Below are 17,745 nucleotides of genomic sequence, written 5' to 3'. Positions count from 1 at the left end.
CCTCCATTTTGATCAATAATTGTTATAAATACCTAGATTATAAAAGACAGAAAACCTTACTGAAAAGGAATGCAATAAATATAATTAGTATTTCCATATGAATCCAATAGTGCTAGCCTTTTTGAATGGCTGACCCTCAAATGATAAACTATACACAGTTGGGAAATTTTTATCATTTAACATCTACCTAAAAGAATGGCTGCTACTTAGCAGATCTTAATGATTTAGACATATTATGTTCCATGCTTCATTTAATTTTAAAAAATCTGCTCAATTTCATTTCTCTTGTTTGATATGTGTGTGTGTGTGTGCATGCATGTGCGTGCACGCATGTGTATTACAAAGCCTATCAATGTTTCTCTTTGACCGGGGCATAGGTCATGAGAACTTGCAATTACAAAGGGTTTTAGCACCTATTGACATGTATATAGATTCAAGGAAGGACTCTGTTCCTAGGACCCCTAAAATAAGGAATAGTCTTCCCATTATTCCAGTTCGTATTTCATAGTTTCATTCCCCAGCAACCAGGAGCAACTCCCAAATCATTTCAGACTTGTACATGTTTCCCACCTGGGACAAAGACTCCTTCACAGCGCCATGACAACCACACCAGCATCACAAGCACTTGGGTTCATGCAGGAAAATGAAAATCCTGAAAGGAAGCTAGGAGATAAAGGCTTACTATTCCTTGTTTCCCACTAGTAGGAAGTAATTACAAAAATTACTTTAACACAAAGCTTCTGGTGAATGAAGAGTTTGTAATTTGAAGGGAGAAACCTAAGGGCCTAGGGATTAAATAAAAAATATGAAAAGCTGATGATGTCATACAAGTAACAGCTCCCACACTCTAAAATAAAACAGACTGCCTAAAGCTAACTTTCTTACTAATGACAATGTACACATTCTCAAGAGATGGTCAGGGGTATATTTTGTTCTGTTTTGTTTTTTATCTTAGTTTAAACTGATGACTAATAAAATGCTGGAGGTGAACTTTATGATCTTTTAATGGTTTACTACACATGTTGTTAACAAGTAAAAATTCAAAGACCGTAAAATCCTATGTAATAAAAGGCTAATATGCAAATCGACCAAACAGGGGAATGACTGGTCGCTATGATGCACACTGACCACCAAGGGGCAGATGCTCAACGCAGGAGCTGCCCCCTGGTGGTCAGTGCACTCCCATAAGGGGAGCACTGCTCAGCCAGAAGCCGGGCTCATGGCTGGTGAGTGCAGCTGTGGTGGTGGGAGCCTCTCCTGCCTCCATGGCAGTCAGACATCCCCCGAGGGCCCCCAGACTGTGAGAAGGTGCAGACCAGGTTGAGGGACGCCCCCCGCCCCCCCCCCGAGTGCACAGATTTCATGCACTGGGCCTCTAGTATAAAATAATTTTGTCCAAACCAAAGATGCCAAAAATGGGTGTGAATTCCATACTCCCAAAGCAGGAATCAAAAAATAAAGTAAATTCAACTCTCCCTCCATAACAAAGTAGACAAGTTTCTTTATCATAAGCATGCCAAGTGCATGTTTGTTGTTAAATGAAAAGGGTGGTATTTTTTTGTCAGAAATTGACAGTGCTGTGTGTTATGAATACCTGCAAGTCCTGCAAGGGAAGAGAATATTTTTTTTTTTTTAATCCTTAACGGAGGACATTTTTCCATTGATTTTTAGAGACAGTGGAAGAGAGAGAAAGACAGAGAGAAACACTGATGTAAGAGAAACACATCGATTGGTTGCCTCCTGCATGAGCCCCAACTAGGGCCTGAGCCTGGAAGGAGCCTGCAAATGAGGTACATGCCGTTGGCTAGAATTGAACCGAAGACCCTTCGATCTGCAGGCCTATGCTCTATCCAAACCAGCTAAGGCTGGAAGAGAATATTTATTCTACCAAATCTAAAAGTGCTTTAGGACTTATTTTTTAAAGAGTAACTCTAAAAGCAGAGCACTGAATCTGTGATTTTCTGAGTTCAATGTATGTTTAAACAGTTCTTCATATTTTTTCACATTTCAAAAATAATACAAATTCTCTTTTGAGAGTCAAGGAAAGGGAATCTGTGCAATATATGGGAATGGTTGCAGGTTGTTTTTGTTGTTGAGTTGTACCATACAATATACTATCTTCATTGGTTCAAAGTCATGACTTTTACTGGAAACCCAGATAAATCTTTTTTAGAGGAAGGAATAGAAATAGAAGTTAGCCTTCAGTCAAATGAAATAGTTTAAGGTTCTTGAATGTAGAAGAAAAATAATTTTTGTTTTCTTTTTAGTTCTTGTTTTTTTGAGGACATAATTTCCTCCTCTCTTATAGTGATAGGAAGCAAACATCTTTCATGGGCTTCCACTTCTATGCATTGTACACCTTCTATTCTCAATGATACAGAGTTGAAAATGAGAGATTAGAAGGCAAGCAGAGACATTCCAAGCATCCACAAGTCAATAGCTTTCACCTGACTCCGAAGCTAACCTTTACCCACCTCTATCAGAACATGCATATAAGGCCATTCATGCACTGAATCTGGGACATGATTATGAAAATATACTATGCACTTTTTACTTCACCCATTGTTCTAATTTATCTTCACACTCAATATGCCAAATGCATTCCCACTTGTCATTGCCCATCAAGCTTATTTCTATTTCTCATTTTAAATACCTGAAATCTAGAAAGATAATTCTCTAGTCTTCCTGATTAGAAGTTCAAGTCATCCTTGATCACTCTCTTTCTCTCTAAACCTAACATATATTCCAACAACCCCATCAATTTTACTTCAATCACAATCGAATCTGATTTCTCTCTATCTTGTTATTACTCACCTAGTTTAGATCAAAATGGGGTTTAATTTAGAATGCTTGTATCAATCTATAGACCTCAAATCAAAGGCAGCTCTGAGTTGCCAAGCTGACAAAGCAAGACACGTAGCCAGGCAATTACTGTGACAACTAGCAAAATGCAGAACATTTAATTACATGGGTCCTACCGTTGAAACTGTAGGGTCAGAAGTTCCTTGCTTAGTTCAAAACCCCTCCTGATGACTTGCTGTCAGAGAAATTTATGAAGACCAGGGCCCTCAAATGTGTTTCTTTCTAAGTAAATCTTATCTTATGTATTTTTTCCTCTTCATATAACTTTTTAAGGAAAAACCTCATGTGTCTCCTAAAATAACACCCTGAATTGATCCAGAAAAGGCACTATTTTATATTATACTATAGTTTTCATTTATAAGTCAATATACCTTTCTCTTTCTAGAATCTGTTCCGTTTTACATTTTAAAATAATGAAATGGGGTATGAAAATGTATTCTTAATTTTTAGCTGCAAAGTATTTAGTCCACGAAAAAGCTTGGTTCTCAGTCCTATGACCAGTAAGTTAAAAGAAGACTTTAAAAATTATAGTATGGTACACTTACAGTTCTGAATCTGAATCTCTTTTTGCCTTGGGAAGAGACTTACACTTCTAAAATATATGGTTACAATTTAAGATTCTCCAAAGGAGACAAATGATATCACCAGTAACTCAGTTCAATCAGAACTTCATAAATAAGAAAATAAAAATCATTAAGCTCATGCTAGGTTTTATCATAGAATATTCTAAGAAAACTGAACGGTACTATTTTGGTTCAAGTTTCAAAATAATTGAGAGTTAATAAAGGAACCTCTTTTTCTTTCACCCATGACCACTGAGAACCTTTCCAAAATGTCATTACTCTCCTTTGTGGAATACTTCTACTGTAAGGCAATCGTCTCCATTCACAAGTGAAAAACTCAAAACAAACAGTCTCGGTGTCCGCATTATAAAATCTGGGTATGTTGATTTTGATACTATAAAATTTTAAATAATTAAAAAAATTAATAACTCAAATTAACTTAATCCCATTCAATTCTTTTATATTAATATGCCATGACTACTAAATTTCTCTAACCTAGCATCAAAAAAAGTATTAAACATATTATTTCTCACAATTTTCTTATTTTAAGAAAAAATAATCTTATCTTTTTCCCTGCAGTTAGCATACTAATAAAAAGTACCAGGGCTGCCCTAACCAGTTTGGCTCAGTGGATAGAGCATCGGCCTGTGGACTGAAAGGTCCCAGGTTCGATTCTGGTCAAGGGCATGTACCTTGGTTGCGGGCATATCCCCAGTGGGGGGTGTGCAGGAGGCAGCTGATCGATGTTTCTCTCTCATCGATGTTTCTAACTCTATCCCTCTCCTTTCCTCGCTGTAAAAATTCAATGAAATATATTTAAATAAATAAAAAGTATCAGGGCTGATATTTATAAAAATACCAGGAATTGAAATGGAGCAATAGGATACACCTTGGTGAAACTATAGGTATGACAGATGGAGCAAACAGGATGACAGTCATAGTGACTAATCGGGTCTCCAGTCCTCCAATGTGATTCCACAACATGTGGGCTATGCTTTTTTTTAAAATATATTTTTATTGATTTCAGAGAGGAAGGGAGAGGGAGAGAGAGATAGAAACATCAATGATGAAAGAGAATCATTGATCAGCTGCCTTCTGCACACCCCCTACTGTGGATCAAGCCTGCAACCCGGGCATGTGCCCTTGACAAGAATCGAACCCAGGACCCTTCCAGTCCACAGGCAGACACTCTATCCACTGAGCCAAACCAGTTAGGGCTGGGCTATGCTTTTTTTTTTAAGATATTTAACAGTTGTCTCAAAAGAAATATTAGATATGATTAATATATAACAACCAAAACTACAGATAGTATCTTACTATCTATTCTTTGACATAACCAGTCTTCTGATTTAGAATGGCATTTTTAAAACATGAAAATATAAATGAGAATTAACAGTAATGTATTCACGTGAAGACAATTAACTATTCAACTTTATCAAAATTCCTACATGTAAATCTTTTGCACAAAATAATAAGTACTAATAAATTAATAACGAAAACAATATCCAGCCTTGATTAAGCACCTGTTATTATTGAGGGCTACATCCAGCAATGTGCATATATCATTTCTAATAGTTATTACAATTGTGCAATGTATTTTAACTCTATTCACAGATAAAGAACTCAGAAAGGTATTAATCTAAGGTAAACAGAACAACTTGATGTTGTAGACCTACTACTTTCACTGTCTGTCTAATTACGGTGTCTTCTCTTTCTGTTAGATGGCAGTGACCCTCTAGGACAGGTGCACATTTCACAGTACTACATCTATTAATGCAAATCTTTTGTTTCAAATCAGAAATTTTTCGAAAAATTTTCAGGTCATATTCATTTTACACTTATTTTAAATTTTACGAGTCAATGAGACTAGCATATTAAAGGAAGCTGGTGACATCTGAAAATCAATATAATAACTAGGTAACAACTCAATAAAGAAGATAGGTAATTGCTCAATTAAGATTATTTATATCCTTGAAATCTCCCTAGGGGAAATTTCCATTACCTTTAATTCAGAAAGTTGGCTTGGCAAAAGTAAATATAGACTTTTTGAGATTTGGTTTAAAACATAGATTCCCAATTTTCCTTTCTCCCCCATATAGGAAACTTTTATACCCAATTTTATACCTAAGAATATCTCTTTAATGCCAAGTTACTTTCAGATTTCATTAAAACAAACAAAAATAGAAAATCTTCTTGTGCCATAATTTACTTTGATTTTAGTGCTCCAGACTATTTTGAAGTAAAATTCAACAAAAGCATTCAACTCAGTGTCTTGTCCACATGTAACAAGTTTTAGAAAACAGACCTTCAAGTCAAAAAGCATACTTATTTTCAAATATACCAATCACACTACTCTTAAAACAAAATATAACTCTTTGACATGTCAATATAACTATTATAAATGTTTTAAGTGATATTAATAAAGCATAATTTAGATGCTTCTAGAAAACACAAATATTTTCAAATTTTAATATAAGCTAGAAAAATTACAGTTTTAATGTAATTTTTCTATCCCCAATGTGTTTATTTATTATTTAAAAGAAATAATAAATAAACACATTGAGGATACAAAAATGCACCGGAATAAAACAATGCCTATAACTTACATTCCTATATGCATTTTTATTTTTAAAAAAAATTTTAAAGATTTTTATTGATTTTTAGAGAGAGGAAGGGAGAAGATGAGAGAGAAAAACATCAATGTCAGAGGGAAACATCGATCAGCTGCCTCCTACATGCCCCTACCAGGGATGGAGCCCACAACCTGGGCATGTGCCCTGACCAGGAATCAAGCCGGCAACCTTTAGGTGCACGGGATGATGCCCAACCAACTGAGCCACATTGGCCAGGGCACTATATTCATTTCAAAAAAAGAAAGCCATATTTCGTGTTTTATAAATACAAGGGTAGGCAAAGGAGGTTTAGAGTTGTGAGTAGGCAAAACACAAGGGTTTATTCTTATATTACTTACTGTATTATTTTCATACATACAAACAGCCATAAACCTACTTTTGCCTGTATAAACCTCTTTTGCTGCCTCCACATTACACAAGAGCACATAACAATCACATTCTCTTAATTGATTAGAGAATTGTTTTCATCATTTCTTAACATTACAATTAATATTAAACCTTGTCAGAGACGCCTACCTCTGTAGTAGAAGTCTTTGGACATGTCTATGGGAGCCCGTTCTACTGCTGATCTCTTGTAGACAACATGAATCCTTCCCTTTTCTTCCTCCATCTGCTTACCTCTTTCCAAGGGTTCAATGAAATACTCATCATCATGACTTTTTATCATTCCAGCCTAGAGAAAGCATAAAATGTATTAATTTCTTAAATAAATTACCTCATGAGTAGTACCATTTCTAAATTGTAAGAATTTAATTTGTGAAAAGTAATGCTTTTTATTTCCACTTTTGGCTATAAATTTAAAATTGTTTAAGATATTATGAGATATCAGTAGTTCATATGAGGTATAAATTTATGTATGACAGGACTAAAAAATTCACTTAAGATAGAATAAGAACTTTAAATACGATAAGAATAAGAAAATCATACAAAGTATACATTTCGTCAAACTGCAAAAGAAGTGCATTTATATATTCTACTTGGTATTTTATCTCTAAAAGAACTCTTATGGAGCAAGTAAACCCCAGAAACATTTCTAGTTTCCTGTAACAACTCAGTATGGACCTTCTGTACATGCCTGTTGCCCTTTTTTTAAACTCATTTACATCCCACTTCCATACTACTATGCTATGAGAGGAATAAGTCCCATAGTGCACTCAGTACATAAACTTATTTTGGCCTTTAATTAGACTTTTTAAGCTTCATTGAAAACTCCAAGTTTCTATTTTTATTAACTTGAAAAACTAACTCACATTTGTTCTATCTTAATCTAACATCATGATTTTATATATTGCTTTCCTTCTCAAGTTTCATCCTTTCACACTGAAAAGATTATTCTTACATTTAATTCTTTCCACCTCTTTGTTTAGTGTCTCTTTCTGTTTCATCTTCTTTAGAAAATGAATGCTTATTTAGAAAACCCCAGGACTATATTCAGTATTATAGCAGAAGAGAAATGATGGTTTTGTTTGAAATTTGTTCTTAAGTATCAAGTCTACATTACAGTAAAATAGTTACATTTATCTACTTTAAAGGTCATATATTAATATGTATATTAATTTAAATTTCAGTGTATTTATTTGAAAACAATGTTGAAAAAACAACATGTTAATGTGGAAATAGTAATTATTTCCAAAAAATATATCAGATCGAAAAGTTAGTCATATTTTTCTTCTCAGGCCCTTAATTTATTCTATATTTTCACAGGTCACTGGCCTTTATGGAACATGATGGGGGAGGGGAATCTCATCCTTTCTAATTCTTGTTGGTCAAATATCTCACAAATCTGGTGTCAAGCAACACAGAAATAAAAGTTAGGTACACCTTACCAAATAGCATTTGTTCTCAGTAAATACAGCTCTGACTGTAGCTTTTCTACTGTAATCAAATCTGTACCCTCGCTCCTTTCCATTTGGACTTCTACCACCAACTACATACATGCTAAGCCTCACAGGGAAGTCTTAACAACTATAGTGTCTCCAGATGCTAATTCTACACCCACCTAGATGCTGTGCACATATAAACAGCCCTTGAACCTATGGGGCAATATCTTACAAAAAAAAATCACCAGAGTCCTTTCACCACACTTAGTCTTTACGATCTTAAAGAAATTCTGGCTGTAACTAAAAAGAAAACTGACCTGAGGACTATTATGGTAAGTGAAATATGCCAGCTAAAGAAAGACAAATATCACATGATCTCACTTATATGTGGAATCTAATGAACAAAATAAACTAACAAACAAAATAGGCTCAGAGGTATGGATGCATGGATCTTCTATTTCCACTGCTACTTTCTTTCTTTTTTCATTTTATTTTTATTTTATTTTATTGTTTAAAGTATTACAAATAGTAGTACATATGTCTCCTTTTCTTTTTCCCCATTGACCTTCCCCCGGCCTCTCCTACCCCCCGGTACATGCCCTCACCCCCACCCCCACCCCCCAGTGTCTTGTGTCCACTGGTTATGCTTATATGCATGCATACAAGTCCTTTGGTTGATCTCTTACCTCCCCCCCGACCTTGCCAGTGTTCCCACTGTAGTTTGACTGTCTGTTTTATGTTTCTCTGCCTCTGTATCTATTTTTGTTCATCAGTTTATAATGTTCTTTATTATCCATAAATGAGTGAGATCATGTGGTATTTTTCTTTCACTGACTGGCTTATTTCACTTAGCATAATGCTCTCCAGTTCGATCCAGGCTGCTGCAAATGGTAAGAATTCCTTCTTTTTTATAACAGCATAGTATTCCATTGTGTAGATGTACCACAGTTTTCTAATCCACTCATCTACTGATGGGCACTTAGGCTGCTTCCAAATCTTAGCTATTGTAAATTGTGCTGCTATGAACATAGGGGTGCATATATCCTTTCTGATTGATGTTTCTGTTTTCTATTCAATGGGCAAAAACTAAAACCATTTCCCCTAAGAACAGGAACAAGACAGGGATGCCCACTCTCACCACTCCTGTTCGACATAGTATTGGAAGTACTAGCCATTGAGATCAGACAAGAAGAAGAAATAAAAGGCATCCAAATTGGAAAAGAAAAATTAAAACTGTCCTTATTCGCAGATGACATTGAGGAGGCTAAAAGGACTAATTCCAATGTAACCCTGATATTTGGGGCTAGTGATCTGAATCCAAGCCAGTAAGCTCAGTGTACATTCCTGATAACCTATAATTAAGTCACTACCGCCTTCCCAGATACTAGTCTTGCAGAACTGGTTACAGAGGCCATTGGACTGTGGACAGTACACTGCCCAGAGGGAGGGCTCCTAACTCTGACGCCTGGCCAGACCACCAGATATGGCCTGGAGACCCCCAACACCTGGGGGCCTTCTTGCAAGGACCGGAAGCATAATCCATGCTTGTGGGACAAAGAGTACAGGGAGGGAGATATAAGGAAGGGCCCCATGCGTGTTCCTTCACTCAGATTTGGAAGGCTGTTCCCTGAGTCCGCTGGCGTTATTAAACAGTGTCCCTCCAACTTCCTCAGAAGCATCCCTGGTCTTCTTGGTCTTCTGCAACAACATGATATTGTACATAGAAAACCCCAAAAACTCCATCAAAAACTACTGGACTGCCACTTTCTTAGTTACAGACCTCATCATTGCTCATTTGGATTACAGAAACTACTTCCTATCTTGAGACTCCCATAGATCATAATGATTCTCCCAGAAGAATGCCTAACTCTGGATGGAAACAGTGGTCACTGAAGCATTCAGCAACTCTGAGCAAAGAGCAATGGCTACTGGGGGCACTTGCAAGTGATGGGGAGGGTAGTGAGGATTAGCCCACATGCCTTTGACATTTCTCCATACCTTCTATTGCAAATACTCAAACCCCAAGCTCCATGGTGTTACTTTCCCCTCTAGACCACAGGTAGAATGAAATTTAACACAGCTAAACCTCTCCCTTAGAAGGCAATTAAAATTTAAGCCAGACTGAGGTAATATTGTTGGCAAGGCAAGAGCTGGGTCATGTGACCTCCAATAATTCTATACAGAAAATCTGAGAGCCTATCCTTGTATTCATAATTATATTAATTTTTTTAAAAGTTAATTTTAAAAAGTACTGTACTACACACGATGATTAATAAAAAATTCTCAAAGACATTGTTTATTTGCCCTCCAACTGAGAGCATTCTAGTCAAATAAAATATATACCTAAAGGTATTCAATAAGATGTGCTATGGAAAGTCCAGAAAGTGAGTGATGTGGCAGTTAAGAATCAAATTAAGTGAGTGTTTTTTATACTCAAATCTTACTATGCACAGCAAACTATCAGTAGGAGCTATTGATTTTACATGCAAAATTACCTAAAATCTGTTTTAACTGAAATCTCCCTAGTCTCCATCACAATGGGACTTCACTTTGGCCGTTGCTATTGTTCACACTGCCTCACATTTTCACAAAGCACAGCAGCCAAAACTGTTCTTTCAAAACATCACATTAATTTTAGATAAACTGGAATGTGGTAACAAATGGACCAAGCATGAATGAACAGCTCAAAAATCAGGTACTTCTTTCTTGCTCACATGAAAGTTCAGGACAGTTTTATGCCAGCTGACAGGAGGTTTGGTTCCACACAGACATGCAGGTGTCCAGGCTGATGGTGCTCTGCCATTTCTATACGGCTCCCAGGTTTGCCCAGTCAGAAGGGGAAACAGCAGAAGGAAGCCCACATGGGAGGGTGTTATGAGCTAGCCTTAGTCCGGTATTCACCACTACCACTTACTTCCATGGGTCGAATGCACAGCTAAAAGCCAAGAGGGGCAGGAAATGGAATCTGGCTGTGTGCCCAGGGAGAAAAGACAACTGGATTTTGATGAACAGATGGCAGTCTCAACCTCAAATAAAATCATGTCACTCTTTTGTCTAAAACACTTCAATTGCTTCTCATTGCACATATCACTTAAAACCACACTCCCTACCATAGCTTTCACGGCCTGCATCAACTAGTCCTGCCAAATAACCTCAAGCACTCAACTGCTAAGACTCCAGAATTAAGCCAAATAGCCTCTAAGTATGGAAGGAGCTATCACAAAAGCCACACTCCTTTCTCACCTCACTATTGCCCCAGAATTAGGGGCCTTTGTTCAGTTTAGGTTTTCCTTAGATATTGTCAAGCTCTTTATAGCTTCAGGCCTTTGAAAGTCATTGATTCTGTCTAGAATTCCCTTCTCTCACCATGCCACATTTCCCCTTAGCTATTTTTTTCCCTCTCCAGGTCTCAGCTTACTTCCCTAAAAGTGATTTTCTTCCTCTCTTCCCACATAGACTAGGTGACCCCAAATAAATTAGGGCTCATCTTAGCCAATCATTCTGACTCAGGAACAGTGTGTTCTTTCTTCTCAACACAAATTCCAGGTTGTTTTACCTGAATGCCAAATTTATTGTTCTGCCTCCCAAGGCACTGTCAGTTCTCAAGGCAGACTTATCTATCTTAATTCATCTTTGTCTCCTTAACCACCAGCACAATGGCTGGCACAAAGTATATTTTCAATACTTTTTTTTATGAAAAATTACATGAATGAAGGATATAGTGAGGGGATAAAGAATTTTTAGGGACTTGTGGTGGTCTTGAAAAGGTGGGAGGATTGTCATGCTGGTGGTGTGACAAAAGACATTAGAAGTGAGACAGCTCAGGCTTGAGCAAAGGATATGAAGTGCAAAAGCCCAAGACATGCTTGAAGACAGTGAGTATCCTATTCACTCAGAGAACTGCAGGGCAGTTCTGGGAAACAAGGGTATGGAGAACTTATATTGCCTCAACCTACTATATAGGAAAGTGATAGAATCTGAACTCCTGACCGTGGCCTACAAAGCCCTATATAGCCTGGCCTTATCGATCTTTCAGGCTTTCAATGTTTTATACCTTGCTCTTTCTGCACCAACCGCATAGGCCCTAGTCCCACAGTACTACCCCTACCTACATAAATTAGCTTCCCCTTCACTCTTATGCCCAGGTTGCTGGCTCCATCCCCAGTAGGGGGAGTGCAGAAGGCAGCCGATCAATGATTCTCTCTCATCAGTGATGTTTCTACCTCTATCTCCCTCTCCCTTCCTCTCTGAAATTAATAAATATACGTGTGTGTGTGTGTAATTTAAGAAAACACATATAAATAATTTAAGAAAACATTTCATTAATTTCCCTCTATGATACAGAGCCCTGCACATTGACCATTCTCTCATTCCAGAAACCAAATGGAAAATATACTGTATTTCTCAAATTATTTTCCAAAATTTAGCACAAGTTTGTAGGATATTTATGTTTAATAGAGCATTAAGCATATATTAAACTTATCTTTTAGTTAAGTCTTCACACAGGCCCCCAGACAGCATTTCAGAGGGGATTTTAGAAAACAATGATCTATGCCAGAAATCCAGCTGCATAATTCCCCTCTCGTCTGGTCAACTCTTCCAGCTCCATCACTCAACCCAAACACTGCCAAGAATCCAGAATGAAGCCAAATAGCCTCTGAGCATGGAAACAGCGATCACAAAGGCCACACTCCCTACTCACTAAGCGGGGTCTTCGAGCCATATTTGACACCCAATGCTATAAACCAGGTTAGAGGGTTTCCTAATCTTCGTCAGAGTGTGAGTGGAAGGGGAAAGTGAGCAGTGTGGGGCACAGGGAGTTTCAGATGAGATCATGTCTATGAGTGCCCTTATAAACGGTAAAGCCCTGCAACAAATATAAAATTCTAGCCTTTATAGGATGGTAATAATAAACATCAGTCACTAAGAAAAGACTAAACTGTGTTTGACTTGGTTTAAAATGAAAATCTGTAGAAAGTCATTTTAAAAGGAGTTCCAACAAGAATTACTAAGATTTTCTTGAAAATTCTGTGCCAGATATTCTAAAAAATGTATGCTTTGGAGACATTCCATTTATAATTGTGACACCCAAAATTATTTTACTGCAGTGATTCTCAAATCTATTAAGGCATGAGAGCAGAGCAAGGTAGCTTATTTATTTTATTTTATTTTTTTGCCAGGAAAAATGTGCCAAATAACGTAATAAATAACAAACTGAGGTTAACTACATATTCATTATGTTATGCTAAATTGGTTGCAATTTCAACATAACATAGAAAAGCAGTAATAAGTTTTAAATGTCGTTTCAGTTTTAAACTACTTTAATTAAACTTAGTAAAAGTCTGGGAGAGATACTGAAAAAATCTTATATTAATGCATGTGAGAATAAATGTATATGTAACATTGAAAACTCTCATTATACTTTAGTGGTACAACAACTATATCTTAGCTCACTAAAGTTCCATGAAAACACGTTTTGAGAATCACCATTTCACTGTGTTGCTTTCTCCAACTTTTATTATATCAAGGTGCCAATTGAACACATTGCCTGGATCCATTTTACCTTTAGACAGATATTATTACATGAAGATATTCTAATAATAGACAGATATTATTACATGAAGATGACTTCCAAATCTTTTCTGAACCTCAGGGGTATTGCAATGATATCCCTACAGCACAGTGGTTAGGGAATGCAAAAACAGTTCAGAAGGCTGGAAAATAGAGGAAAACAGATTCCAATCTGTATTTGTTAACAAAACACTCTATTTATATTGAAGAAGCGTAATTCTATGAAAGGCATTTGGATAAAATTCATGAAGATTAAAAAGTAGCTAAGCCAGTCAGTGTGTGTCAGTTGGTTGAGCATTGTCCCAATACACCAAAGAGGTCACAGGTCTGATTCCCTGTTAGGGCACATGCCTGGGTTGCAGGCTCCATCCCTGGTAGGGGGTGTGCAGGAGGCAACCAATGGATGTCTCTATCTCTCTCCCTCTCCCCCTTTTCTCTCTCTAAAATCAATAAATACAATTTTTAAGCAACTAAAATACACCCCAAGCCTTGCAATAGATTTCCATAAAGCCTTCAATTATTTCAAAGGCAGGAAAAATTTTTACTCTTTTTGGACAGTCAGTATTTTATCAATATTTCTATAGTACTTTTTACTGTCAATATGTTATCATAATTTTTATGTGAATTGTGCTAGTGCTTGGAAATTAAGAGATGCTGAGAAGGATGTCAGCTAAACCAAAATATAAATCTGATAAACTCCAGATTTATATTGGGTTTGGCTGTCATTTCATTCAACAATGACCCTCTGAATGACTTCTGAGTCTCAACAGCATGTAACAATTTCCTGGAAATTGATAATACTAAAGGTATGTTTGCAGAATCTAGTTTATGAAGGGAATGAATGGGTTCTCCAGAAAGAAGGAAGAAAGGAAGGAAGGAAAAAAACAAGGGAGGGGAGGGAGGGGACAGAAGGAGAGGGGAGGGCAGGGGAGGGGAGAGGAGGAGAGGGGAGGGGAGGGGAGGGGAGGGGAGGGGAGGGGAGGGAAGAAAAGGGGGGATTATGCCATCTTGACTCACAATTCAATTAATTGCTAAAACAAATGAATTAGTTACACTGGACATCACCAATTCAGTTCCTTAATTAGAGAGCATAATCTCCAAAACTCTGCTGCCTGATTCTTACAAAATATACGTTGCAAAAAATAAAATTCTAGGAGGATTTCCTAAAGACTGAAAGATTTCCTATGCATCCAGTTTAGTTCCACTAATTTTTCCTAATCTCCATTACCAATCCCTGTCTCCATTAAGCCAGGCCTCCATTATTTGGGCCCCTAATAGGACTTTTTTTTTTTTTTAATTCAACTGTACAAAGTGTTAACCTATTGGCCTATGATGAAAGAGATTACACAAAAAGAGACCCAAGAAAGCTCATTACTGTAATAACAATATGACTGTTGTTGAGGACCTCTCTCAATATTATAATCATATACTGTTTACTCTGTGAGAATCCAGGAAAAAATACAAATAAATAAAATAAATCCTCTCATATTTTCGTAAAAGGCTTAGTTTTGCTTCTCCTGCAAAACTAGTTCATTTTTATTTTATAAATTCTGTGCATTATATAACTGATCAATATATGGCTTTTCATGGTAAGGCATTTTATCTAGTACTTTTTCCTAAACCATGAGAAGGTTTATGAGGACATAGAAGAAAACCTCTGAGAAAAAAACTTAAATCAGATGACTAAAGCCTTAATAAGATCAAATGCTGCAAACATTCAATTTATTAACATGGCCAATTCAAGCAGAGCAATAGATGCCTTATGATTAAATCCTTGGGATTTCTTTTATGATCTTTTCATTAACATACCTAATTGTCACACTTACAGATAAGGTGAACCTACCTCATCTTAGCAAAAAAAGGAGAAACCTAGCTTGGTTGACACAAGATTTGGGTTCTGGTCATAGCTTTGCTACTAATTAATATGACTTTTGAAAAGTCATTTACGCTTTTGGGGGCTCAGTTTCATAATCTGTAAAATTACAAAAATTTTACTAGATAATCTCTAAAGTGACTTCCAATTAAATTATCTTTCAATGTTAGAGTTCCCAGGAAAAATATGAATTTGACAAGCGATTGTTCCCTGCCAGTATCCCAAGACCCACTTATTCCCATGATAAATAACTTGAGATATGATCATAAGACTAACATAAAGTAGGTTGCAAACTTTAGTGTGCCAAAGAAATTAGGTCCCAACCAGAGAGACTTTTCCGTGTTTCAACTCCAGAGAGCCTGATTCAAAAAGACTGGGATGGGGATCAGAAATCTGCAATTTTAACAAGCATTTCAGATGCTGCAAATAGTAGTAGTCTGGAAATTATAATTTGAGAAAAACTGTCTAAAAAGTAATGTGCCAATCAAAATGACTTTTTGGATATTTATTCCCTTACTCCAAAACAAATTTTAAAAAGATGACTATTTAAAGAAAACATGAGTAAATGGAACCTATGAATTGAACTCTATGTATGTATACATTTCTCAGGTTTTTAAAAGTTTGCGGAATGAGTCAGGGTATCTTAAATTAAGTCATAAGGAACAAATTAAAAATCATATTCTTTCATTCAGAAGAAAATAGATTATCTACTAACAGCTGTCACAGAAGAGAAAACGCTTTATAAATTCCAACAATTAAAAAATAGTTTAAGGGGAATGTAAAATCCAAACGAAACTAACTTTTTGATCTTACAAATTATTCAAAATAGCATTATAATACATACCAAAGTACATCATTATTCCAAACCTTCCTTAGTCAAGGAGATTAAGGACTAATTATTAAAGCTAGGATTGTGCATTATAATACAATATGAAGATACATGTTGAAGATAAATATACTATTCCTAAAAAGATAAGCAAGCTTGCAGTTAACATAATAGAGTCAAAATAGTATGAGACACATAATTTAAAGTATAGAAATTCTGCTTGTAAATAGGAATTTAATCCAGATCAGTTCAACTATTCCCTCAGCATTTGTTATTGGGTGGATATTAGCAAGCCCACATCATGGTCCATGTCCCCTAGGGCAGAATTTCTCAAACTTTAAAGTGTAAATGAATATCTGGAGATATGACCAATGCAGATTCTGACTCAGTGGTCTGAGATCCTATATTTCTAATAAATCTTGAGGTGATACTGATGCTTCTTGTCCCTGGATGACACTTTGAGTAACAAGGCCTCAGGGCATTTCAACCTCATTGAGGTAAACAGAGAAAACCCCATCAATGATATATAGATCAATGTAGCAGAGTGTATTTTCCAATAATGGCCCACAATATAATCTCCCATCCCATACTGCTTTTCTCAGTGTGGCCTTGCTATTCCCCCATCCAGAGGCAGAACTGAACCTCCCTCCCCTTGAACCCAGGCCAGCTTTTGTGACTTGTTTGTAATCAAAAGAATGCTATGGAGGTGTCACTGCATGATTTCTGAGACTAGTTAGGAAGAAGCCTCGAAGCTTCTGCCTCAGTCTCATGGAACACTCTGTCTCCAGATGCTTCCTCCCAGATCCAGCTGTCACAGCCCAAGCCACATGAAGAGGCCATGTGTAGGCAACTCTGGTAATAGTCCAAGCCTTCGAATCACTCGGCCCAGCCACCAGACATGTCAATAAAGAAGCCAGCTCCCAACACTCAGCCACTCAAATCAATCCCAGCATTTTGAACATTCCCAGATGAGAACCAGACATTTTGTAGCAAAGATGCTTGCCCTCTCTGAATTCCAGCTACACAAAATCCATGAATATAATACAGTAGCTGTTGTTTTACACCCTAAGTTCAGGTGGTTTGCTACACAACAATGGAAAACTGAAAGAGTAAAGTTAGAGTTAAGGAAGAAAAAGAACACCTAGTAAATACTTGATCCTTACCTATTATTTCTGACTGTCTAGATAAAGTTATGTAGCTAAAAGAGAGGAGGACTGGTGACAGAGAAAAAACTTCCAAAACTGTTACAAGATCTCAAGAGAACAAACTGGCCTGAACAGAAGTTGAGTCCTGAGATGAGGCAAGAGATTGCAACAGAAATTGAATGGGGACAATAGTAAAGCAACTTTGAAGGCATCAGCAACAAATAAATAGCAACCATTAGATGGAAACCTGACAATTTATAAAGGAAGTTAAAAATGGAACATGGACTGTTAAGACTTTAGGATGGCTTCTGGTTCCACCAGTGAGACCTCTTTCATTAGGCTAACTAGAAAGTCTGTAAGGCAAAATGGAAATCAAACTAGAGAGAGCAAAGGAAAAGCTATAAGGAGAGAAACAGAAGTGATGCAATAGAGAGAACACCCAGTAGGCATAT

The 17,745-nt window shown here is 36.7% G+C and overlaps 1 protein-coding gene across 3 annotated transcripts in view; it reads right to left on the bottom strand.

Moving 5' to 3' along the window:
* The window catches only part of ADAMTS3 (ADAM metallopeptidase with thrombospondin type 1 motif 3), a 238,617-nt gene that overhangs the window by 121,320 nt on the left and 99,552 nt on the right, over positions 1 to 17,745 (bottom strand). For all 3 annotated transcript variants that reach the window (XM_079769488.1, XM_079769486.1, XM_079769487.1), the window contains one exon: positions 6,575 to 6,731. In XM_079769488.1, coding sequence (XP_079625614.1) covers positions 6,575 to 6,731 — 157 coding nt within the window. The remainder of the gene's footprint in view (positions 1 to 6,574; positions 6,732 to 17,745) is intronic.

This window comes from Cnephaeus nilssonii, assembly GCF_951640355.1.
Source record: "Cnephaeus nilssonii genome assembly, chromosome: 1".
NCBI classification, from domain to species: Eukaryota; Metazoa; Chordata; class Mammalia; order Chiroptera; family Vespertilionidae; genus Cnephaeus; species Cnephaeus nilssonii.
The sequence above is the reverse complement of the archived record's forward strand: the minus strand, read 5'-3'. Positions and strand labels throughout refer to the sequence as shown.